The 25,386-nt window shown below is 37.0% G+C and overlaps 1 protein-coding gene across 7 annotated transcripts in view; it reads left to right on the top strand.

Moving 5' to 3' along the window:
* SLC35F5 (solute carrier family 35 member F5) overlaps nucleotides 1-19,319 on the top strand; it is a 44,080-nt gene extending 24,761 nt beyond the window's left edge. For all 7 annotated transcript variants that reach the window (XM_075000732.1, XM_075000730.1, XM_075000726.1 and 4 more), the window contains 5 exons: nucleotides 1,318-1,477; nucleotides 3,817-3,907; nucleotides 9,942-10,096; nucleotides 11,035-11,123; nucleotides 11,693-19,319. In XM_075000732.1, coding sequence (XP_074856833.1) covers nucleotides 1,318-1,477; nucleotides 3,817-3,907; nucleotides 9,942-10,096; nucleotides 11,035-11,116 — 488 coding nt within the window. In that variant the 3' untranslated portion in view covers nucleotides 11,117-11,123; nucleotides 11,693-19,319. The remainder of the gene's footprint in view (nucleotides 1-1,317; nucleotides 1,478-3,816; nucleotides 3,908-9,941; nucleotides 10,097-11,034; nucleotides 11,124-11,692) is intronic.
* The last annotated feature ends 6,067 nt before the right edge of the window (nucleotides 19,320-25,386 follow it).

Here is a 25,386-nt window from a genome sequence, read left to right as displayed (position 1 = left end):
AGCAAATTTTGTCATTAGGTGGATTGCGGGCCACATGTGGACTGCCAGATGCTTTTGAATGGACTCTGAAATCATTTTACTTATTATAATTTTTGTTTTGATTTTCTAATTTTTCTTTGGCTTGTGGACCTTGACTATAAAGAAATTTGGACCTTGACAAAATATAGACTACTTCTGAACTAGAGGATAAGTCAGTTGTATGAAGTACCCAGCATAATATATGAAGTATGAATGATCCTAAACCAATCTAATTTCCCTTTTTTATTTTATTTTCAGTGACATAGTAGATAGGGAAAAGCCACAGATGTTATGCATCTTGATTTTAGTAGGACTTTTGAAATTGTCCCTTTTGAAATACTTTTGAAATAGCAGCACTTTTTTGAATCATGTGTGGTGACCATTATGCTAATGAAGCTCTGCATATTTGTGGGAGTGCCTCATTACCAGGCCCCTTCCAAAAGGAAGGGGCCAGTGTAGACATTGCCATGACTTTCTCACTTGTAAACAAGGGAGAAGTAGTCTTGATGAAATTGCAGTATGGTGGGTATATCTTGTGGGGTTGCAGTCTGCTACCCTGTTAGTCTTAAATATGCCAGTATTCAATATTTGCATTAATTGCTTGGATATGGAATAGGAAGTGTGCTTATAAAATTTATGGATGACCCCAAGCTTGGAGTGGTTACAAGCACTTCTGAGGCCAGAATTAAAATTCAAAACTACTTTGATAAATTGGAGAATCAGTATGAAATTCAATAAGGACAAGTAAAAAGTACTTCACTTCAGAATTACAAATCAAATGTACAGCCAGCGAATGAGGAGTAGCTCTGGTTTCTTGGTCCTTCTGCAGACCAGGTTTCACCTGAGAAACAGAACTGCATCTCCAATATATAAAAGATATGCAGACACTCCTGGGGTAGACTGTGATGCTATGTTGGAATAGAAAAAAAGCTTCAAGAGCCCATTCCAAAACAGTTAAGAGAGTCTCCTTTTTGGCCTTTGAAGAAAAGGTGGTAGTTGTGACACCTTGGACTCCCCATGCTCTGATTATCCCTATTGCTAGTCTAAATTGTATCTTTTTGGAATCTTTAAAATGGAAGATTGATATTTTTTTTTCTTGTGGAAGGCCACGTATCAGTTCTGAGCTTAAGGAACTGTGGAAATCCTAAAAGTGTCACACATTTTAATAGGAATAACCTGTTAAGGTAGTTTTTTTGCTTCTCTTGCCACACATTTGGCCCGTACAGGGAAAGATGTAAGGAAAGAAGGAGCTTTTAAAAAAGATTATGTAACTAACATTAACTTGATGTTTATGTTCAGGTTTTGTAGGCCTCTTTAATCTGCTGCTGCTATGGCCAGGTTTCTTCCTACTTCATTATACTGGGTTTGAGGCCTTTGAGTTTCCCAGTAAACGGGTATTGATGTGCATTGTCATTAATGGCCTTATTGGAACAGTTCTGTCAGAATTCCTCTGGCTGTGGTAGGTACTATTTGTTTCTTCATATAAGTTGTCTTTTGATACGTTATTACACTGTGAGCTGCTGAGGTGTCAGAATGATTAGGCTGTATTTTTGTTTTCCAGTAGTCTGTAAAGGCAGTCTGAGTTAGAGGAAGTTGTTTGATACATTGTAAAGTACTGTAAGAGCAATTAGCCTAATCACTGTAAAGAGAAAAGACTCATTTGAGATTATGGAAAGAAACTAGTATGCATATTATTTAGGACTAAAAAGAATAAAGCCAGTAGCTGAATAGTTTTATAATTAGCAAACAATCGAAAAATTTTATGAGGAAAGATGAAGAAATTTGAGGATCCTGCTTTTACTGAAATTGTAGAGTTCTTGTGCTGACTTCTGCTGGAACAATCCACTTTTTTGAAACCTAGTTAGTATTAATCATCTTTGATCATCTGAGTTTACACTATAACTGTGAGTTCCAAGTTCTTGCAATATACTGCCAATTCAAGAATCATAGCCTATAAATTTCAAAGTTTCATAGTTTCAAAGCTTGACTTAATTAGATCTTTGAAAAATTATTGTACAATTTTTAGGAATAAAAAGCTCTTCCCCTTTCCATTAAATAGATTTCTTGTGCAGGACTTCTGGGATTTTCATTTCTGCTAATTCTGTCATTACCCAGATAATTACATGGGGAAGAATAACTGGAGTTTTAAAAATAAAATCAAGATGGATAGTTTTATCTTTGTGGTCTTACTTAAATTTGGTAATTAGTACTGGTCAATTAACAGGAGCGATAAGTGGCTGCTTCCTGTGTAAAAGTTCAGTATTTTGGCCAAAAAAACTGAAAATCTTCAGCTGAAAACGCTAAGTTTTGATTTGGTAATGTCTCCATGGTATGTCAGAAGAGAGTCTGCCTGGTCATCTGGCCCATAGAGGAAAATGTGGTGGTAAGGCACCTGGACTACAGCTCTGTTGAGGCAATATGGTAGCATTTTTGAATAACACCTTTGGGGTTTTTTGCCCTTTGGGGTTTTTTTTGGTCCCTCCCCCCTCCCATCAAACTTTATTTTGGTTGGACCTGTTTTGTGGGGGGGGGGGGGGCGTGGAGGGAGGAAATCAGGGACCTTTGTGGGGGGGGGGGGGAGTGGTTTTATTCTTTTTACAGACTGTCAGTCTGTCAGAAGTTGAGGTGTTTAGTTTTATTTGGGGGTGGCTTTTAATAAAACATTTAGCAGAAAGGTCAATTTTCTGTAGTTTTGGTGGAAAATTTTGACTAGCACTAGTAATTAGGAAATTAAAGTTAAACAATATATATCTGGTACTCTTTGTTGCTTGAAGATGAACATTAAGAAATAAAGAAGGGCATAAGTTCTCCCTACCCCTTCTCCGGGCTCCATAAAACTTACTAATTACTGATTTGAACAGTCCACACATATCAGATACCATTAAATTCGTGCATAAATTGGTAATTTAATTTAATGAACACTATTGACTGAATAGGGAATGTAAGCATTAACAGAGTTGCTGAATCAGTACATCTTTACATGATAGAGCAGAATATTTCTTATGAAGGTATCTGTCAAGCCTTGTTTTGCATTTGGGATCATTGACTTGATAGATCAGAGAGTCTAACTCAGCGACTCTGTCTTTCAGACTACTATTTCCCTTTCAAAAATCTGATTTGTCTGGCATACCCTCAAATTACAACTCCCTTTAAAAATCTGTTTGCTTGTAAAAATTGGACACCTAAAAATACAAAAGTGGCACAAGACTTTCACTGAAAAATTGCTTACTTTTTCATGTTTACCATATAATCATAAAAAAATCAAATTAAATATACACTGAAATGTAATTACAATATTTATAAGTGCAATATAAGCAAGTTACAGGAAATTTTATTTTGTATTGACTTTGCTGGTGCTTTTGATGTAGTCCATGCACAAGTACGCAAATATGTCAGTGACTTGATATACTCCCAGAAGACCTTTGTGTTCCCCAGGAATATGTGAACAACTGGTTTAGTACCACTGGTCTAACTTACAGACTTTCCTTAGCTGATGTCTTGATATTAAAATGACTCACATTAGGCAAGCCTTACTCTAGATCTTTCTTTGACCAATATCTTGTGAATTAACAAGTACTTCAAATGCAGAGTAATTCCAAGAAATGTGTTATTTTTTTTAAATAAAAGTATATTCTGTGGCTTAGTTACATCTACGCTGAAGGTGCCTGCAACGGAATTTTAGAAACAAACCTCCTGGCTTTCAGCTTAAAATAAACTTTAACAGATAATGTTGATTTAAATTCTCTTTTGCACTTGAAAAATTAAGACAATATTTAAATAAAACTTCTATATTTTTAGGGGCTGCTTTCTTACCTCATCACTGATAGGCACACTTGCGCTAAGCCTTACAATACCTCTGTCCATAATAGCTGACATGTGCATAAAGAAGGTAATGTACACTTGATTACTGATAAGATTTGAGGGTTATTAACAAGCCTAAGTAGATGTATTTTAATACAGTGCCAGTATGCAATATTTTTTATTATTGGTTATCAAGACTGAATTGTCAGTCATACTTTGTATATGTGTCCCAATCTTGTTTGTTATTGCATGCATAATTTGTCTCACTGAAATGCAGCTGAATGAAAAGTAATTTAAATTACTAAATTCTCCCATTTCAGTTCCCTTACTTGGTTTAATCATTTAACTAAGCCTGTAAAACAACATGTAACAACATCAATTCTTAAATAGCATCTTAATGGTGTAAAGTCCTTTTTGTGGCCACTATATCTTCAAAATATTCAGTTAGTGGTATAAAATCCTGAAGGGTAATATCTGCAAAAGATGGGAGATTTAAGGCTTAATCCTAGATTTTATGAGTATTGTAAATGTTACAGGTTTGGTCACAAATCCACTTGAGACTAGCTTGATGGGCTGAAAATACCACTCAGCTCACCTACCTATACTCCTGAGTCAGCTCACCACCCTGAATCAGAACCTCCTAATGCTGCCACAGCCATTGCTCCATGTGAGGGAATGACTCTCAGCTCCGCTGTTTCTAAACTCTTTGGCACTTGGAGGCCAAAGTGTTAAAAGTCCAGAAGATAGTAATAATGGTGGAAGCCGACGTGAAATATGATATACCTTCTATTTAATAGAAAGTGAAAATGTTTTCAACTTTAGGGTGGAGCCAACCTGTACAGAAACTTGAAATAAAGTAAATTATTTCAAGTGAATAAGTTGTGAACTTATTACCTAAACTCAAAGCAAAACAAGCCTCATTGGCTTGCTCTTGACAGTTAAGCAATTCATATCTCGGTTATAAACAAATAAATTGCACCAACTGTACGAAAGTAAGTGAGAAGTTCTTCAGTAAATCAAAATAATTCTTCTCCACAAAAATGAGGAGAATTTCACTCTAGTGCAAGTAGGCAGATATATTTATATCTTTGTCTCAGAAGTGTGAAAGACTCAAGTTATTATAATTTTTCGTGTTCTGAGGCTATTTATTTAAAGTTAGTTGGGGCAATTATTGAATGAACAGGAATCCTCTTTCACAATTCCCAGGAAACTGGAGCAGTATCTTCTCTGAAGTATAAACCCAAATAGTGTTAGCCAGCTTTTTAAATAAATAGAATATTATTTTGCATAAGCTCAAAATACTGCAACACTTTGTCTGCTCCTTTGTCTCTGCCCGTAATGTTTCCCAAGTAGGTGAACTGCTCCACATCTGATCATTCCTTCCCAGTGTGATGTTGGTTTTGTTGGACTCATTGTCTTGGTCTTTCCCTTGTTAATGCTCAGTCCCATCATTAAGGCAGTTTTGTGGAGTGTTGCAACCTATTCATCCATGCTTTCATGTTGGTGTAAAAGGAGGGTGCCATCATGAGCAGAATCAATGTCCTTTAGCTGTTTGAAAAGTGGCCATTTAATGCCACTAATTACATTATCGCTTAGTCTTGGAAAAACAAGTCATTTGTATGCATAATCCAGTCCATTATGATCAAGAACAGGAAAGGTGACAATAGGCATCTTGTCTCACTCCTGAGAGTATGCTGAAGGATTCTCTCAAGACACCATGTTGAACAACTTGGCATGTCAAGGGTTTGTACTTCGAACAGATCAGGTTAATAATTTTGGATGGGATGCCATGGTGTTGCAGCAGTTTGCGCAAAGTGTCTCTATCAGCGCTGTCAAAGGTTTTTTTGAAGCTTGTGAAGGTTATGTACAGAGGGAATTCCACTCAAGGAACTGTTCTGTGATCACTCTGAGAGTTGCTTCTTGGTCCGTTCAAGATCTCTTGCATTGGAAGACAGTCTGTTCTTCCCTATGCTATAAATTTTTGTCTTCATTTTCTCCAAGTGAATCATATTGAACACTTGTCCTGGAGTAGACAGTAACATGATTCCCCTCCAGTTCTTGCATTCTTTCAGGTTGCCTTTCCTTGGAAGCTTGATAATGTAGCCATGTTTCTAGTCTTGTGGGATCTCCTCAGTGTCCCAGGTTTTCCCAAATAGATTATACATAATGTTGACTGATGTCTCGCTACCTGCTTTGATTGCTTCTGCAGGGGTGTTGTTTGGACCAAATGCTTTTCCATTTTTCAGATGGGCAATGGCTTTTCTGATTTCTTCTTTTGTAAGTATGATGCTGTTAATTTGCAGCCATATATTTGCAGGTAGCAACTCTGGAGATTCCATGTGGGCAGGGCAGTTCAGTAGCTCTTCAAAGTGTTCCTTCCATCTACAGAGCTGCTCACAGACAAGGATATTAATTCCAGGATAGGGAAAGCAACAGCTACATTCAAGACTCACATGCAGTCCATAAATATCTGTGAAAACACAACTCTGAATCTTCAACACTCTTGTATGGATGCGAGATTGGGTGTACTAAAATGTCTTCAAATCACCAGCTACAGATGCCTGAGGTACATCACATCAAATGGCAAGACTTTGTCACAGATGAGGAGCTTTGGATCAGAGCAGGACAAGAACCACTTGATGTCCAAACCAAGAGAAGAAAGTGGGAATGGCTAGACCACACTCAACCATCATCCAACATTGTCCGTCAAGCTCTCATAGGGAACCTGCAAGGAAAAGGGAAAAGGGGAAGACCTTGGACAACTTGGAGATGATCTGCTGAGATTGGAAGCCAACAACTGGGGTACTCCTGGAGTCAGCTCGAAGTTTTATCTCAAGACGGTGAAGTAGAGGAGACTTGTAGATGACTTATGCTCCACTTGGAGTACAAGGGTTTAAGTCAAGTCACTGCAACATCTGAAATGGAAGAGACAACATTAAAGCGGTGTTGGATGGCAGATTCAAGGCACACTTAATGCAATGGCAACATGTAGTTACTTTTAACTTTCTCATTATATTTATGGAACTCATCACTATAATCTGAACACTTATTAGATATGTTTTTTGACATTAATATTAATAAACCCAAAACATTTTAAGAACAGATCTAATTACTTATGCTTGCTCTCAACTCACTTGCTCTCTCTTAATAATCTTTATTTGCCTCTGCTTTCTCCACTTATCTGCTAGGCAATATTTTTCTTAACACTAGCTCTCCACACGCATCCATTCTTTTCCTCCCTATTTTCCCTAACTGTTTCCATCCTTCAGGTACAGCACCCTGTGACCTTTTTCTTGCTCTTCTTTCTCTGCTCCTTGTGGGTTTCCTGTTGCTTTTTTTCCTCTGTACCCTCCCTAAAAACTGTTGCTGCCTTTGGAGTCTGCTTTTTCCTTCTCTTCTCCTCCCCCACGGCTTTTTTTAAACAATCTTTCTGCTTGGTCACCTCCCTATTGACACTACCACTGAGAGAGGTAGTAATGGTGTAGGGGTTTTTCCCCTTCTGCCTCTTATTTCCACTTCAGTTTCAATTTGCATACTTTCTAGTTCATTTTCTCACCAGGTAACATTACGTCCCATGTTTTTAATGTACTATTCACTTAAATATTTACTTTAGTTGTCTAGAGCTGTTCTGAGTTAGAAATTTATCTGGACAGTAATCAGTTTTAGTATCTGCATATTTAGATTTTTAACAGAGGTACTGTCCATGCTGTCATTAAAAACCCAAGATTCCTTGTCACAAAAGACTTTTTTTTTTAACCACAAGGTGGAGCCTTGTCTATGTCTAGTCAGCTTTTTCTAGCTAAAAATAAACTTGAAAGAGAATAGAGTAGATCTGCTTTTTATTTATTTTTTTCTTGAAAGGAGCAGATCCTGTAACTTCTGTTTTTGAATCATTACTTATGAGACATCCCATCAAGATAATCATTATTACCCTAAAGTCAGGTAAAATCTTGTTCATATAATTTATGGCTCGCTTTCAAAACAGGTTCAAAAAAGTGCTGTGCTTCCCTTCCCTCCTGTCCCCTGAACAGATTCTTTTAGCTTCTTCATATGTTTTATCTACAATTCAAGTGGCAGACAGAAATCAAGATTTCTGTGCAAGACCCGCTCTATCTTCAGTTGTTCTTCCTATTTATTTCTTTTCTTGGGTATAAATTGATCTGAGATACTTGGTTTTTGTAGCTAAATTGTTGGTCAGAAATTCAGATCTTAGATGGAAATAGGTATGTTGCTTTGTGATATTTCACTACGGTTGTCCACATAGTTGTTGTAGGGCTTTGAAAATGCACTTTCCTCCTCATAATTCAGTTTTCATGGATTAGTGCCATCTGCTTGTACAAGTGGGTGGGGAAGCAGAGAGAGTGCTTTTACTTTTCAGCACCGGACAGAATTTAGGAGAGGGGAGATACACACCTATTATCCAGAGGCTGATGTGGAAGATAGTCATACAAAGAGTGTGTAAGGACAGTACTCTAATATGAATCCTAGACCACCTCTTTCCTAGCCTGGAAGTCCTGACATCTCACCATGTCAACTTTTAGTAGATGATAATGTCCTCTGGATAGTCTATCTACTAAAGCTTTCAAGGTCTGTGAGTAAATGAGGAAGGGTGAGATCATCTGAGATACAGAAAAGAGAACCATGTTTCCAGAAGCAGAAGGGGAATTAAAATGTTGATGGAGAAACCAGTGTAAGGCAGTAAAAAATTTAAAAAGGGAATTGAACATGGTTGGTTTTTATTTATTCTCCAAGTGGCAATGTCTTAAATGCAAATGCTGACAGTACTGTATCAACAGAAGAGCTGTTAAATTACAAATTGTTATCCTCACGAAGTTCTTATCCCTTCCACGCTTCAGGGACACCCACACCTTTACCCAATCCCAGGGGCTCAAGGCATAACCTTGGTAATTTAAACTCCCACCCTTACTCAATTCCTAGGGCTCAGGATGTAATTTCCTGTGGGTATACAGGATCTGTGTCACTGAAAAAGCCTTACACAGTAATATTGTTATTCTTTCTTTATTTACAATTACCAAGAAAGCAGAATACATGCTAAGCACTCAGTATCATGCTCACCAATCCTGATGAAGACAGGCAGACTTCCCCTGTTGGGACAGACAAAGTCAGTCTCTGGATGCTGGTTGCTGCATCTCAGGGTCTGGCAGCCCTAGTTTTAGGGATGAGACCTCCCTGTTTTTTCCATTCTTGCTGTCCATCGTTCCTTCCTTCCTGGACTCCAGTTTAAGAAACTTTATTCCTGCTCAGTTGTACCTTGACCAATTATTTTAGTATAATTTTACCAACCAATTATAACCTACTATAACAGAAACAAGTCCTGTGGCATCTTACAGACTAACATATTCTTGAAGCATAAGGTTTTGTGGGCAAAGGCCCACTTTGTCAAAAGACCGGACCACAAAAGCTTATGCTCCAAAGTATCTGTTAGTTTATAAGTTGCCACAGGATTTACCGTTGTTTTTGCAGATACAGACTAACATACCCCTCTGATACTGTAACAGAATTACCTAACCAATCATACCCCACCACCTTAATTTGATTTATATCTAGCAAAATTAATTGTATAGCAGACAGAAACAATTACAAACCAACCAGAGATCATACAGAAAACCATAGAAACGTGAGGACAATCATCATACAGTGGCGATTCCATAACCTCAGTTATTGATAAATAGTTTCTTGGCAGGCAAAATGTTAACTAAGCTTTATTTATCCCTCTTGAGATCTGCTTTCTTTTGTTTGGTGACAGTGGGTGGCATTAGGATGTGGTCTCCTCCTTAACAGCCTGGTGTGACACTATTGTAATGGAGTTTAGGTGCAATATGAGTGTGACTTCTAGCTTCCCAATAAATGGCTGCTGCTCTTTATTCTGGCTGCAAAGGAAGGCCTTTCAGCATGGCTATAGAAAAAACACATTTGTTATACTGTTACACAATGAAGTTGTCTTTACAGTCTTGGTACAAGTTAGACAGTTCTAACAATAATGAAAGTAGACAGATCTCAATTTTATAATTGTCACAAATGAAAAAAAAATCAAATGTTAAAATAAACTACTATTGTGCTGTGTTAGATTAGGGATAAATTATTTCATGCTCTAATTCCAGGTGCAGTTTTCCTGGTTATTTTTTGCAGGGGCAATCCCTGTGTTTTTTTCATTTTTCATTGCAACTCTTTTATGCCATTATAACAACTGGGATCCAGTGATGGTAGGAATCAGAAGAATTTTTGCCTTTATCTGTAGAAAGCATCGAATTCAGAGGTATGATCACCAATTGTAACTTCCTAACTTTTCATTTTACCTTTCCAGCATATGCTACCTCTTTCAGAAGCCTCAGAACTCACACCTGAGGTTTTTTGCTCCTGTGCCTTTCTTTCCCTCCTTTAAGAGGTCCTCACTGATTGTCTGTCTGTCTCTGTCTGTCTGTCTGTCTGATTAGTTACCATTCTTTTGACCTTATATTCAGTGGAGGCAGAGACTAAATCATAAAAATCCCTGTGCCAGGACTGTCTGTCCTTTTAAGGACCAGAGGTCTGTGTCTTGACAGCCCTGTCCATTAATCACATGAAGGCCAAACAGGTGTTCCTTAAAGAGCTAGGCTGTCAAGAAAAAAAGGTTGTCAGAGGCTGCAGGGCATCCAGTGGGAGTGGAGGCAATGAGGGAAAAGGCCCTCCTGTGAGAGAGCCTGGGAAGAGGTGCAAGGAACTAGGCAGAATCCTGCAATAGGCCCAGAAGCAGGATGGAATGAAAGAGGCAAAGGGGAAAATCCTCTAGTACATGTAGCTGTGTTGTGTTTAGTTTTTTGTCTAAGCATGGAGACTAAAACTGTACGGGGAAAGGGACTTTGGGTATGGCAGTGAAGTTTTTGTAGGGTGGGGATAAGCCACCATCTTAAAATTGCATTGTACCATAAAGAAATTTTTCACAGTGAATATTCTTTACTGTTTTTACTTAAGCTTAATTATTGTTACCATAGTATTTGTTATATTGCTGGGGCACTGAATGGCTATCTATAGATCTTAATTATGATTGCTAGTACAGTATATGTAATTCACCTAAATATTTAGCTTTTTAAAGAACACTACTCAAAATATGTATCTCTTCTAGAATTACCATCCTTACTGTTCATGCCTCTGTGTCACAGTATAACCAGTTTGATTGTTTCTATAATTACAAAATGAGTGTATCATCTCTTTAAGAATGCCAGAGGAGAGTGAGCAGTGTGAAAGCCTCATCCCTAAGCACAGTGTTTCTCAAGAAGGAGAAAACTGCTGTTCATAGGCAATAGGTATGTTTTTTAATGGGTAAATTTCAAAAGGTATAGTACTTATGTTCAAACTCTTTGAAATGTTTTTTTCCTCCGGAAGTAGTTAGCACCTAAAATAGACTTGCTAATTTTTGCATTACCTTTAGTAGCTTTATCTGTTTTATTAACTCACATGAGTGCCTTCTTTATTTCAAGCAAATGAATCTTACCAGTCTAGCAAACAGTCATGGACATAGACCAGTGTAGGCACCAAATTTAGTCACTTGCTCTTTTACATGATTGGTACTTTCCCTTGAAATAAATAAAGCTACTCTCCCTGACGAGTAAGCCTGTAGAATTTTGCATAGCTAGTATAACCAAGTATGTGAGATTTTAAAAATGCCACACATTTTAATAATTCCCATTTGGCCTCAAAACAAAAATGTTCCATCTGTACTATATATTTGCACTCAATTCTTCAACATTCCATATGTGACAATATCATTTAATATTTGACTGGAAAAGGTATAGAAAATCAGAAATGTAAGTGCTCAATAAATACAGTTAATCCCTAATGGACAGCTTTAATAATCCTCTGTTCATTTTTTCAGTTTAAAGATGGAATTCTACTCAGCGAAGAGACAATCTCCTGGAAAGTCCATAAGAATTGTATTTCAGTGCCTATTCTACATTTGAGGGAGGAAAAAAGTTTCAGTTCTTTCTAAACTAAACTTTTATTTTCCCATAATTGCCTGACTTCATCTGGTTCTGTCAGTGACTTGACTATGTGCATATCACTACAACTAGAAAATCCCAGTCCATCTAAACTACCAACCTGCCTTATAGAACTCAACTTGAAATTACTTGACATAATCAGGAAAGCGAATGCTGATCTGGTAATTTTTGTTTGTGTTTTGTTTTTGTTTTTGGCAGTTTTGTTAAATGCTGGACAACAGTTTTTCAAAAGTTACTTTAAAATTAATACATTTTAAAATCAGTAGGACATGTTTTCTTAAAGACTTACAGATGGGGAAAAAAAAACCTATGTAGGTTACCTGTAAGAAGTACGACTTAAGTTTTTATGTTGTGTAAAGTCTATCTGAATATTAACTCATGAAATTAGAAAAATATCTAATTTATTAGATCAGTACTTTTGCAACTGTTGATGCAGGATGTATGCAAGTTTCTGAAACACTGCATATATTGCTTTCTCCCATTTAAAAATCTTGTAATAGGAAAGTGCTCTGTGTTTAAATCTGTTATAACCTAACAGTCAAACTTTTTAAAAAGTGTTAGTGTAAAGAGGTAAAGTATTTTTAATGTGGTAATTATAAATTTGACTGCACAAGCACTTGATGTAAAAGTTCATAATTCAGAATCAGTCTCTTTTTAAAAATTTAATTGTCAAAATTATTTAAGAGTTAAGATTGTAAATACTTCTGTGATGCCATGTGCAGAGCTGCCTATTTGGGGAAAAATATAAAGTATATTTTAAATTTTGTAGTTTCTATCTTGTCTCCACTCAAATGTTTCAAGGCAATTTAAAAGCTAGAGATAATTAAGTTGACCTTGTTTTCCTAATCAAGTTATTGTCTAATAGCTAACTTCTACTGTGACCTGAGTTTTCTTCCCTGTTGCAATGCTGCTGTTCTGTTTGATTCTGAAAGGTAATGAAGTAATAAATATATTCACAAGAATCCTACAGATAGTCAGTCATTCAAAAAATGAGTCTTCAAAAATAAAGTTGTTTGATAATTTTGGCCAATGGGTATTATTTGGTCATTTATTTTGTTCTTTAGTTAATTTTACGTATAAAGAGTACAGATGGATTTTCAGTTAAGCTGGCTAAATCCTCCAGATAGCTTGCACTCTCAGTGTAGGTTTTGTAGTTTTCTAATGCTCCTCTTCTTTAATATCTCAACCTTGCGTTGGAGGAACTGATGTCTTTTCTAGGGATAAGTCTCCATTAGGTCCTGGGTCTTTATACTGCTGCCACAAAGAAGAATACTGATTATGGAAATGGTGGTCATTTGGTGATGTAAAGCAAAAACTAGTCTAGATAGACTGTATTAAGACCACAAACTTGGAAAAGTATTACAATTTAGTTTATTCAACCCTCAAATCAATGGATGCAGGCAGAAGTCCATTGTTAAATGACATTTATCAAGGGTAAGTTAAAACATAGGCTATTTAACTTGAAGACAAATATTCATTTTTATCAAATACAATATTTTTTTAATTTTATCCCAGTGGTCACTAAACTATTAGCATTAGCAGTTTATCTGAGGCCAACCCTTTTCAGAGCGGGAACCTGAAGATAGGACCTGAGCTTGACATTTTCATAATATTTGGAGCACAGTCCCATTTGAAGTCACTAAAGTACTTTTGAAAATATCCTCTGGTCAGAGTTCTCTTGCAGAAATGGAAGTCAATAAATTGGACAGTATTACTGATGTACATAAAACTGAATAAAGACAGTTCTGCTCGACTGGATTAGATTTAAACAGTCTTCTAATAGTGAAAGTCTTTCAATTACTTCATTTATCAAGTACCCATGAGAAGACTGGAACTTTTGCAGCTGAACTAATTTTATATCTGACCTTAAGTAGAATTTTGACTGTTTGGCCAAAGGAGACCTCTCCTGATAAGGTTAAAATTGTTTTTTAGGAAGCAAGCTAACACCAGAGAATTTGAGCAGACTCCTTACTGCAGACAAAGACATAGTGACAATAGAATGCCAACACTTGTTTTCTTAAATAATGATTACATCTTGAATTAATATTTGGCTTCTGTCAAGATTTCCTGGTTCATGCTGAATATTAAATAATCTTTTCCACAGCAGTGAGAAGGGTAAGGTTTGTGTTATCTGCAGCAATGAGCCTCACAAGGCTACTTTTACTTAAATAGATGTGATGCTCAGTTTTCAGAAGAAAACTAAGGTTCATTTTTGCAATCAGTTGCCCCAGCCCATAGTTGTTATAATGGATAACTGTGGACCAGAATCCTTATTTGACATTACAAAGCCTGCAAAAGATGTGGAATCTATCATAAATTTCTTGGTTAGTTTATAGAGTTTACTTTAGCAGTTGTGCTAGAAAAAATTAACATAAATACATAGAGAATCTTCATGTCAGTAACTTATCATGTTTATACAATTCAGATGCTGAGATCTCCTCTGAAATTTTCCCTTAAAACAAAAAAAATACTCTTGAGAAATCAAGTTTTAGTGCTGTGATACAAAATGTTAATTACCATAAGTGACTTCAGCAATCTTATATTCAAATGTAACATTCTGGGGAGTGGAATGTAAAGTACAAAACAAATTTTCTCCTTGAAAGGCCTTAGATTTTTAAACAATTGTAGTCTTGTACTACAAGAGAATATGTATTAGTCTGTTAATTACTGAAGTTATATATTGTTACAATTTACCTGCATTTAATAAGGTAAGAGATTTTCTGTATCAATTTGTGATTTTTATAGACACGAACATATTTTATAAGTAACTGTCTTTTTTGTTAGAAAAGTGATTGATGGAACTTGCTATAATGGTTGCTTGATAAAGGCACAAGAGATTTAGCTTTAGAAAAGCAGGTATCTGTGTAATAGTGGTGACATAATGAAAATTCTCTATTTTGTTTTGGTCTTTGGCTTTTTGGTTTTGGGCTTTTTTTGTTTAGTTTTGTTTTTAACATGACATGCAGCTGGACTCACAGTAATGTGAAGAGGCTGTTTCTCTTGACAGAATTCTTTTCCAATATATGCTACCATAACCTGTATTTTTTCCTCATTTCATTCTAATTTGAATGTCTTGATTTTGATTTATTTCCTGTAGGAAGTATATACACTTACAAATCTTCTGTAACATTTAAATCAATTATACTTTGAATGTTGTTGCATATTTAAAGAGCAGTGATTTTCCCATATATGCCTACATTACAGGAAAAAAATGCCATCTGCTCTTCAAAATTAACTCCTATATAGCAGCATCCTTATGAAGCACCTAAACAGCTATTCACATTTTTATGTATGGGGAAGCTGATCCAGAGGAAAGTTAAGTGATTTTCTAAATGCCAGAAAATAAATCTTAGAATTCAGAAGTTGAATGGGAGTAACAATGTCTGATACACTGGATGCACCATACCTTAGGGAGCAAATCAGGCTTTAGTTCTGGCTATGTTCAACAGGATCTGTAAACTGCATTAACCAGTTGACTGCTAGTGGCTGCTGCAAACTTTTGCCTTAATCCAGAAGAACACTTAAGTACTTGAATAATCCTGTGATGGTTTACACACAGGTTTAAGTACTTTGCTGGATTGGGATCTTCATCAGTATTTTCTTTTGAAATACCAGTTGCCTTTCAAAGGACAGACCATGGTATTACAAGTGGTACATGACACTCAGTGTGTGCATTGATACATGTATCACATACTTCGTATTACAAAACAGATGAAAAATTTAAAATGGTAAGTCTGAAAACTGACTTTCCTAGCCTTATGCAATTGCCCTTTCTTGTTTATTTATCCCCACTATGCCTGGGTACTGCTGTTTACTATTATGATTGGTTTCATTAAGACTGCAAAATTGCTATTTCATAACACGTTTCCATTGTTTATAATAATTTTTGAAGAATTCTCCTTTGATATTGAGTTTTGCCATTTCTGTCCTTTACATAAAGTGTGCTGCTTTGGAAACTTAATTGGATGAAGTGATTAACCTAATTTAAGTTATGGAATGAGGAGAATTCTTATTTCAAAGGTGAGTTTGTGCAGACAAATGGCATCAGTGGATGGTTTTTTGCAAGACACTTAGTTTTTCTTTAAATATAATGAAGTAATGGCTATTTGAAAATGCCTTTTTAAAGACTTGACAGTAGGAATTAAAAAACATCTAGATCTCATGTAGCTGCACATCTGAGCAAGCTGTAAGTGCTTAGCTTTTTTGAACAAGCATTTCTGGTCATAGACCAAATAGTATCTCTTAACTAGTGATCTGGGCACTTTCTTCTCTTTTATGAAGTTAAAATAAAGAAGACAGCTTGTTAAGTGATTTCAGTGAAAACTTTACCTTTTGATAGTTCTGTGAGAGTTTTTTGTATTTTTATATTAAGCTTGGTTTTGCATTAGGTTTTATTAACCCTAGTTCTTTGCACTTCTCATAATGTCATAGCTCAGTTTCTCAGGGAAATACGAATGATCTTAGGGGTGTATCCAAAGGGGTGATTTGAAAACGAAGCAGCAATCTTTTGTAGGTTTTATTTGAATATTGAATATATTTTTTTCATACTTTTGTTTCCTTTGACTTAGCTCCTTCATCCTGGTTCTTTGGAGAAGGATAACATTAAAAGTATACTTCCCCATTGCTCTGATTTTTTTTCCCAGATATGTAATTGTTCCATTATACTTATCCAGTTTTTCTTACCTAAGTTGTACTGTGCATCATCTTTGTCATATTGCATTGAAATTAACAGGACTCTTGCTCTGATTTCAAAGCTGGCTCTCTGTTCATGAGAGTATGGTGACATTAGCATTCAGGATTAAACTGCTCTGCTGCCTCACTTGCATAGTTGAGGTTTATACTCTGATTTCAGTGCACAGTGCTAATGTAACCGTATTACCAGGAATAATGTTTCCTAGTCAATGGGGCATTGCAAAGTAAAATATGGGCAGTTTGTCCTTTCATTTTTCAGTTCAGCAAAATTGCTTTCCCAACTAACTTAAGCCCTCTGAAGTCAATGGATGCCTTTCCACTGCTTTCTAACAGGTTTTGAGTCAGAATTTTATTGAAATAAGGCTCTCACAAACAGCTTGATCTTTTCTTCATATAAAGTATTACCACGTGTAGTATACCTCTGGAACAGTCTGTCTTAATAGAATTTTGCATAGTATCGGCCAGTCGGATTTGATGCAGTAAAAATTGCAGTGACCCTAGCACTCCCAACCATTCTCACCAGTCATTATACTCTTCTACCCAGGACAAAAGCAACTTTATTATTTCGACTCTTAGATGTCTTTGTTTCCTGTTGTAATTTTGGGCTCTTAATCAGTGGCATAAGGGATCCTGTACATTTCAGTAGGAAAATTATCAGTATTAATATCAGTATATATGCACTCATGGGCTTGAACCTCAAATCCTGCTTGGCAGATTTCTCAGTATGGCTGCTCAGTTTGCACCTGGTTCTGTGTGCATCAGGCAGCTTGCTCACTGTCTCTTGCTACCAGGATTGTGTTGTGCCTGCAGCTGTTTCCTTTACAGTGGCTGCCTATAACAGTGTGAATTATACAACTGCGTTTCTTTTACATTTTAATAGTGCAGCCACGTTTGCATTCAAGCCTTGACCAGATGAACATGTGCATTTGCACTTCTCAGAGTCTAAGGATCCTGCTTTTGCAGTTGGTGGTGTTCCATTAGTGTGATTTTTTTTTTTCTTGTGTTTGAAATGTTTTTGTAGAATGGCACATGTTAGTTCTACATATATTACTCTCCTCCTTACCAATTCCTGTATTTCCCATTTTAAAAGTACTCAGTGTTTTACATTTTAGTGTTTTTAAGCATGTACAGTATGACATTGCTGAAAAGTCCATGGAGTAAATAGTGCATTATAATAGAATGGTCTCTGACATCAGAATGCAGGGTGTTTGTACAGTTATTGAGCCACAATCCTGTAAGTTATTTCTCAATAATGCAAATACCTGCTCTCAGCTGGAGAGGCCTTAGCCAGTTAGCCTAGTGTTGAGTGTACTGATATACCCCTTAACATTTTATGGCTTTAGCCAGAACCATGGCTACTTCCTGTTCCCATGTCCTCTATTCTTTTATCACTCAATGCTAACACTCTTCGTTAATCCCAACCCAATGACTTTTTGCTTTGGAGAAAGGTTTGATGCTTCTTGTACAAAGTAATTGATTAAAGATATTAAATAAGCTTTACAAGCATCCTTTCCTTCCGCCTGATAAGCAGCGTTACGAATAGCAGAGCGGAAAGAATCTGGTATCCATCAGGAAGTTACAAAATGTGAGAAAAGGAAGATCATTTAAAATAACAGATTGTTTGGAAGGATCAAAACCTTGTTGAGTACCTGAAGGGTTGTGTCTGGAAATTGCATTGACTAGTAAAATGTACATTGGTCATTTTTTATCTGGTTGATTTTTGAAATGACTAGAATATAAAACGGTGATCCAGTTGTTCGTAAATGTTGTGCATATTAAATTTAGAAGTTAATTGCTTGTTGGGATACATTCTAGACAGTAGAAGAAATACCATTTGTTTGTCACAGTGCATCATTGACTTTGAAGTAGAATATACTGAGTCCATTGGGGGGTTTAATTTTATGATTCAGTATGTAACAGTACATCTTGGACATGCCACTTTCGATATCTGAGGCTTTTGGTGTAGAGGTTTGAGGTGGTCATTAAACATATAAATGTTTTGGAAATCAAAACATTTATATAAGTTTGGCGGGCTTTAGAAGTTCAGCCACTTAGCATTTAAAAATAAGAAAACCCCATGAAGTTATTAACTAACATAAATATTAGTGCTCCTGAGGGCATTAATATTTTATACTAAATTTCAGCACTCTTCACAATTAAATGAATTCAGAAACCAAGATTTTAAGACAACAGTCCTCCAAAACTGTAGTGAAACCACAAAAATGGAGTATGTTGTACAAAGCGTTTAAAGCTTTCAGACTAATAATTCAAAGCACAGCAAGTTTGAGGTATGCACATAATATGAAATATTTATGTAGTACATAATTTTTAACTCATATTTTCTTTGATTAGACCAGAGCTTCAATTGCTGATCACTGATGCATATTGCATTTACGCATAAATCCTGGTTTCAAAGGGTTTTGAATGTTGATCTATTTTTTTGATAAATAGAAGTGTGGCATTTTATCTGATTTCCATTTTATAATGAAAATATGGATGCAGAGAAGGACATGTAATCATGATTTCCTGAGTGATTTTTAAAACCGAGAAAACAGAAAGATGGCTGTACTGATCTTTAAATGAAGATGCATGTCTCTTTAGGAACTGAAAGGTAGTCCCTTAATTTAGCACCAATTTATGTGCCCCATTTCAACACTGGAGTAACAAAACCAGAACTCAGTTGTAAGGTTGTTGCAGGTAAATAGTAGCTTTAACATAGAATTCTAGAGTCTGACACTTTATCTTAGGGTGCATCTACACTTGCATTCCTCTTTCAAAAGAGGTATGCAAATGAGGGGAATTGAAAATGCAAATGAGGTGCATATTTGGCACCTCATTGCATATTCTTATTTTGAAAGAGCTTCTTTCTAAAGAAGAAAACCAGTGTGGACACTGCTTTTTCGAAAGTAAACCCCATCTTCGTCCCATTAAATAAAGGATTCTTTCGAAGAAGGGGTTTACTTCCGAAAGAGCAGCGTCTACGCTGGTTTTCTTCTTTCGAAATAAGAATATGCAATTGAGGTGCCAAATACGCATCTCATTTGCATTTTTGATTTCCCTTATTTGCATGTCTCTTTCAAACGAATGCAAGTGTAGACACACCCTTAGAGATTTTTGTGAAGTAAAAATGACTGCATAATATTTTTGAATCTACATTAATTAGAAATAGGTTTAAGTCATTTTAGCCAAAAAAACAAATTATAGGCATATATTAGGAATTTGACACTTGCTCATGCATAACTTTTTGAAAATCAATACATGTATGTTTATTTGTTATATATATATTATGATGAAAATGAGAAAAAAATTTATTGATAGATTTAAATTTTCGTTCTTTTACTATCCAGTACCAAATCTTATACAAGGGCTAACGAAAAGAAAATGTATTCTGATGAACAGCTTTTGTAATACAATCAATTGATGAGAAATTTTTGTCCTGTATATTTCATATTTATTTTATGTCAATAAAAATAAAAATGTCTTGTTTTCTTAACAGCAATAAGCATTTTATTGCAATTTGTCTTTAAATCTGTGATTCCCAAATTGTCCATAACCCACAATTGCTCTGGGAAGCCCAGCTTGTTTGGTTATTAATGGGAATGGAGGTAGTTCAGACAGTGATGAATAGGACGGGGTGGTAAAATGGTTTCTGAGATTTAACTTTTAAAATGTTCCAAGCCTTAAATCCTGCTTAAATATTTTTCTACGAACTGAATCTCTGTGAAGGAAACTTGCTCTGCTGAAGCAGCACCCTTCTGTGGCAGTGGTTCCTTAGACCAGGCCTGAATTTGACACATCTTGAGGAAAGTTTTTAATAATTAAGATAGGTGTCAGTTTTCCTTATTTGTATACCATAATGTGGGTTCCAATGTAAATGATTTCTCTTTGCAATAATACCCTTATCCTTAAAATTCAATATAACCTTTGAAATAACAATTGACAGTATTTACCAGAGGTAAATTAATAAGCTTCCAGAGTCAATTGTGTTTCTAAATAAGTCTTCATTAGCGATCAGCTACTGCAGTGAAAAGCTGGGAGTCAGGATTCCCTATGCTTGTAATTTGGTCACAATCTGGATTGATCAATCAGGTAGCAGGTAAATGTTACCTTCTCAAAATTGTAGTGAGTTTTCGGTCTTGTGTCCAGAGATGGAATTGTACCTTATAACTTTTCTTCATTATCCTGGTTCATCAGCAGAGGGAGCTACTGTAGTATACATCTAGGATTTGCTCCAGTTTACTGAAAGTCATGTACATAAGAAATTAGATGAGATGGGTGAAATAATGTTTTTTACTGGGTTAACTACAACAATGCATACTACATAAATGGTATTATCAGTACAAAGATCATGACTCATCTGTTTCCAACCCTTTGTTTTGGAATTAACCAGCACTGCATGCTGAGCTTCTTCCATGGAGTTGAGCTTTCAGGACTAGATTTTAATTACTACTTCAACCTTTTTTGTGAATTGTAGGCTCTTACCTATTAATCTTCAAAAAATATTTGATTTTTGGATACTAACTGAAATACTGTTTGCTGAAATCAGCATTTGGATACACCTGTACCTGCATTGTAATATACCTGAGGTCAGGTGGTCTTTTTTTTTTTTTTTTAAATACAGATTTTGACATTTAAGATGAAACCATGGCCTCCGGAACAGGGGCAATGAAGGGACCATGGATCTCCTATTTTTTGACACAGGCTCAGCCCCTGCTCTTTTTCTCCTGGAAGCCCTGCCCCACAGCTAGGCCAGAAGCTGGAGTTCAATTGGGCATTTGTGGAGCAGGAAGCCAAAAGCAACCCCCAGCCTATGTTCCTGCCTCTCTTCCTCCTCCCTCCTCCCCTGCCAGCATAGGTCCCACAGCCAGGGTAGATGGAGGGTCTGAAGCCAAAATTCCCATAAATTCCACAACCAGATGATGCATCACTTGCATTTTGGTGCATGTACCAAAAGTCACTCTGCACATGGACATGCAAAATAACAAGGAACATTGTCCAGAGCTCACCACAGCTGTCAAGACAGCTCTTCAGCGCCAAGGCCTTGTCCCCAGACTAAATGCTGGAGCTGGTTTGGGTAAGAGCCTTGTGGGCAGCTGTGAGGAGCTATAGACCTACTCTGGGAGCGTCCCTGGGGACATTTGGGCCAGGAGTTTTCTTGGGGTCCAGATTCCCAGTCCAGTTTCTGGATGGACCAGGAGCATGGCCTCAGGGGGAAGAGGAAGGACTGGGATGGAGCCTTGTGGGTCACCTGCCTTCCCCCCCCCCCCACCCACTCCTCCACACACTGTTAGGAAGAATTTGTTGAAGACTCTCATGAACATTTAAATAGTTCAGGCTGAAAATTTACAAAGAGGATGTTTGTCATTGGAGACTTAGGATGCAAATGTATGTGTTTTCACACTTATTCTTGAAGGGCAATTTGGCTAAAGACCTAGGCCCCAACTCTGAAAATGTTTTTTGTGCAGGACTCCTGCATTCATATGAAGCCAGCTGCAGAATCATGACCTTAACTAACTCAAATGCTTTTCATATGCCTGCTGTTGCTATAGACCAGTATCTGTACCAGAAACCTCACTACCTATTGTATGGTAAATGTAGCCAAGTTAGAAATGTTTCATGTGACATCTGCTGTTACTAAACTTGCAACTAAACTGATCATATGTGGCTAGTAGCTGGGGTAACTATATTAAAATTAGAGAATAATAAGCAAGTACCACAAGTCGCAATAGTTTGGTTGTGGAGAGAGCTTTTAGATAGGAAAGCACCTGTCTTGTAACATCATACAATACTTTAAAGAGAGATACTACTCTGCTTCAATTGTCACCTTTCCGAACATAGAGATTCTTCACGTGATGTCTGTATGTATTTTCCACTGTATGTGCTCTTGCCCCTTCTGTGCCTTTGATCAACAACTTCTTATAGCAATGTCTATTTGGCCTGTGCATGTGTATTATCAGTCTTGTGCTCCCTGGTATTGCGATATAGCGCTGTGTGTATTCTATCTCAGCCAAAGACACACACAACCTTGGCACTTTTAATTACGGAGTTTTATCTTAGCTACGTCCTCATTGCTCTTTTAGTGCCCAATTATAATTGCTCTAGTACTAATTTTAGCTGTAGTCACTTTAAAAAATTCAGTATAAATGAGCATAAGCTTTCCTAATAACTTTTAGTTTAGTTTTCTTCCCTTCAGGGAGTTTCACACTACTGGCATGGCATACCCAGTTCTGGTTTCAATTATTGCTAGCAGGCAAACCTAGTAAGTGATGGATGCTCCTGGTGGATTCGTTGCTGTTGGGAACCTCATTTTTCATGAAAGTGTAACTTCTGCCTGGCATTAAAGCCTGGAACCAGGAAAAAGAAGTAGCTGAAACTTTGACTAATGGAGAGCTTGTTGCACCCAGTCTCTGACCCCGTCCCCACTAGCCCCTCAATATACCAGTAACTAAGTCAGTCTGCTGCCTCTATGGTCTCCAAACAGCACTTTTCAAGGGCAGCTAAGATGACTCAAGATTCCTCTCATAAGACTCCAAAAAGGTTATCCCATGAGGTCTCCAGATGAAGAAATCTATCTCAAAGAAGTTGCAATTTCTAATGACTCCAGCCACTTGGGCACTTACTGCTCTCTGATTTTTTGTATCCAGACTGCTGGTTGCTTGGGTACTGAAGGCACGATCAGACCTAAATTTGTAGAGTCCCGGATTCCAAGAGGTTATCAGTACCACCAACAGAGTGGGGTGGCAAAAAGAGTGCTACCTCTTCTCAGTCAGTACTGAAAAAGCTTAGACTCCCCGAAGAGTGTTTGAGATTCTGTTAACTCCTTCTGCTAGTATCACTTTGGTGTAGCATACAGACAGGGCATTGACAACATTCTCACTGCAGGAGTTCTGCTTTCCCTAAAACCTTGCTGTGATCATGACACCCCATTTACTATTACTAAGTTCTGCTATACTTCTGGTACTGAGGAATACTAAATAACCAAATGAACGTCCATGGATCACTCTACGTATGTCACAAATGCGATCACTCACTCTATCAATGGCAGCCTATCATCTGCTCCATCTCATTTGTGGCCACATCCTTGCCCCTCCTCTTCCCTCTGAGGCCCTACCACCAGCCACTCAAATCATTTTTGTAGTAGCTTATTTTTCAGGAGTTCAGAATGTGACCATGGATCTAGTCAGTAGACACTTCTGTTAAGAACATAAGCAGGACATATATTCCATCATACTTCTCCACATATTCTGGCAATAAACCTGTTTGCCACCGCAATAAACAAAAAAATGCACCTAGTCGTGCTCCAGAGTTGGGCAGGGTTTCCAATCCTTTGAAGGTGAAAGGAATCTTCCATGGTTGTCAGGTCTATTGTCACTCTCTTTGTAGTCTAATATCCAAAGTTCTACTCGAAAAAAGAATTCTTCCAATAGTGCAAACCTGGGTCAGAAAACCATGTTCTCCATGCTTAATATTTCTCCACTTAAGAAGGCAGGAAGATCCTTCACCCTAGTCCTGAGTTCTTCCCCTCAAAACATGGCTGTTTGATGGTTCACAAGATTACAAATGGCCTGTTCAGAGTGCCACTATAGATCAGAAAGCACGCAACACTTACAAAAAATGGACAGAATTTGCCTGCTGATGTGACCTCAAACATATTCCACCAGTGGCTTCATTACTGTCAGACATGCTGCATTTTAGAATTTTAAAAAATTCTCTGGGCTATCACTGAACTCATTACAGTCCACCTGGCAGTCATGGCTTTCTGTTCTCCAATAAATACAAGATGATTCTATATTCAACCATACGATGACTTTCCTCAGAGGGCTGAGAAATCTTTCTACCCACTCAAATAGCCTGCTGTGGTTTTGGGACCTCCATCTGGTTCTTAAAACACCTTACAAGATCTCTGTTTTCTCCAATAGCTACCTGATCACTTCTCCATTTATCAATGAACAAAATATTTCTGGTAGCCATTATGTTGGCTCCATGAGCTAGGGAAATAGAAGCCCCTATGGCATACTCCTCCCCCCAACCCACACACACTTTTTTAAAAAACAAGATTGTATTAAAACCACATCAAATTTTTACCAAAGTTACCTTCAGAATTCCACGTTAATTGACCCATTCAACATCCAAGCTTCCAACCTAAACCTCATCTACCCAGAGAGGCACTGTTACAGACATTTGACATCAGGAGGGCACTGACTTTCTATCTTGACAGAACTAAACCTTCTGGAAAAAGGGCAAATTTGTCTCAATCACAGACAGATCAAAAGGGTCTAAAGTCTCTAACAAAGGCTTTCCAAGTGGTTATCAGACTAGTAGCAACAACTAGTATGATCTTGTAATCTCCAAGCAACCATTTCATATAGTTTCTGTACTATGATGTGGCCATGGTATACTTTTTCAATACTTAGGGAAGAGTTTATGATGTGATACATCAAATTCTCAAAATTTGAGATATCAGTAAGCCATATTTTAGTTTTTATAAATAATTTGAATACTACTTCTGTCAAATATTTGTTTGTGAATAATTTCTCATTGTTGAGCAAATCAGTTACAGAAAGAGAATCTCCTCCTAATGCATTCATACTTGCATTAAAGAAATTCTGCTCAAAAAGACCCTATGTATGTGCTTCCATGGAAAATTCAGCTGTAATTTGTGATCGTTTCTGCTTTGCTCCATAGTGAGTTTCTCCATAAAGTTTCTTCTCTCCATGTTCACACATCCACGTTAGCTACTGATAGTTCCTTGTGTAGACCACAGCCTAACTTCAAAGTTAACTTTGAAGTTAGGCACTCCTTTGAAGTAGCCAGCAGAGAGTCTACACACATTTTCCATTGTTTCAAAGTTAACTTCAAAGTAGGGAATGGAGTCGTG

This window comes from Carettochelys insculpta, chromosome 8, assembly GCF_033958435.1.
Source record: "Carettochelys insculpta isolate YL-2023 chromosome 8, ASM3395843v1, whole genome shotgun sequence".
NCBI classification, from domain to species: domain Eukaryota; kingdom Metazoa; phylum Chordata; order Testudines; family Carettochelyidae; genus Carettochelys; species Carettochelys insculpta.
This window is presented reverse-complemented; position numbering and strand designations above follow the sequence as displayed.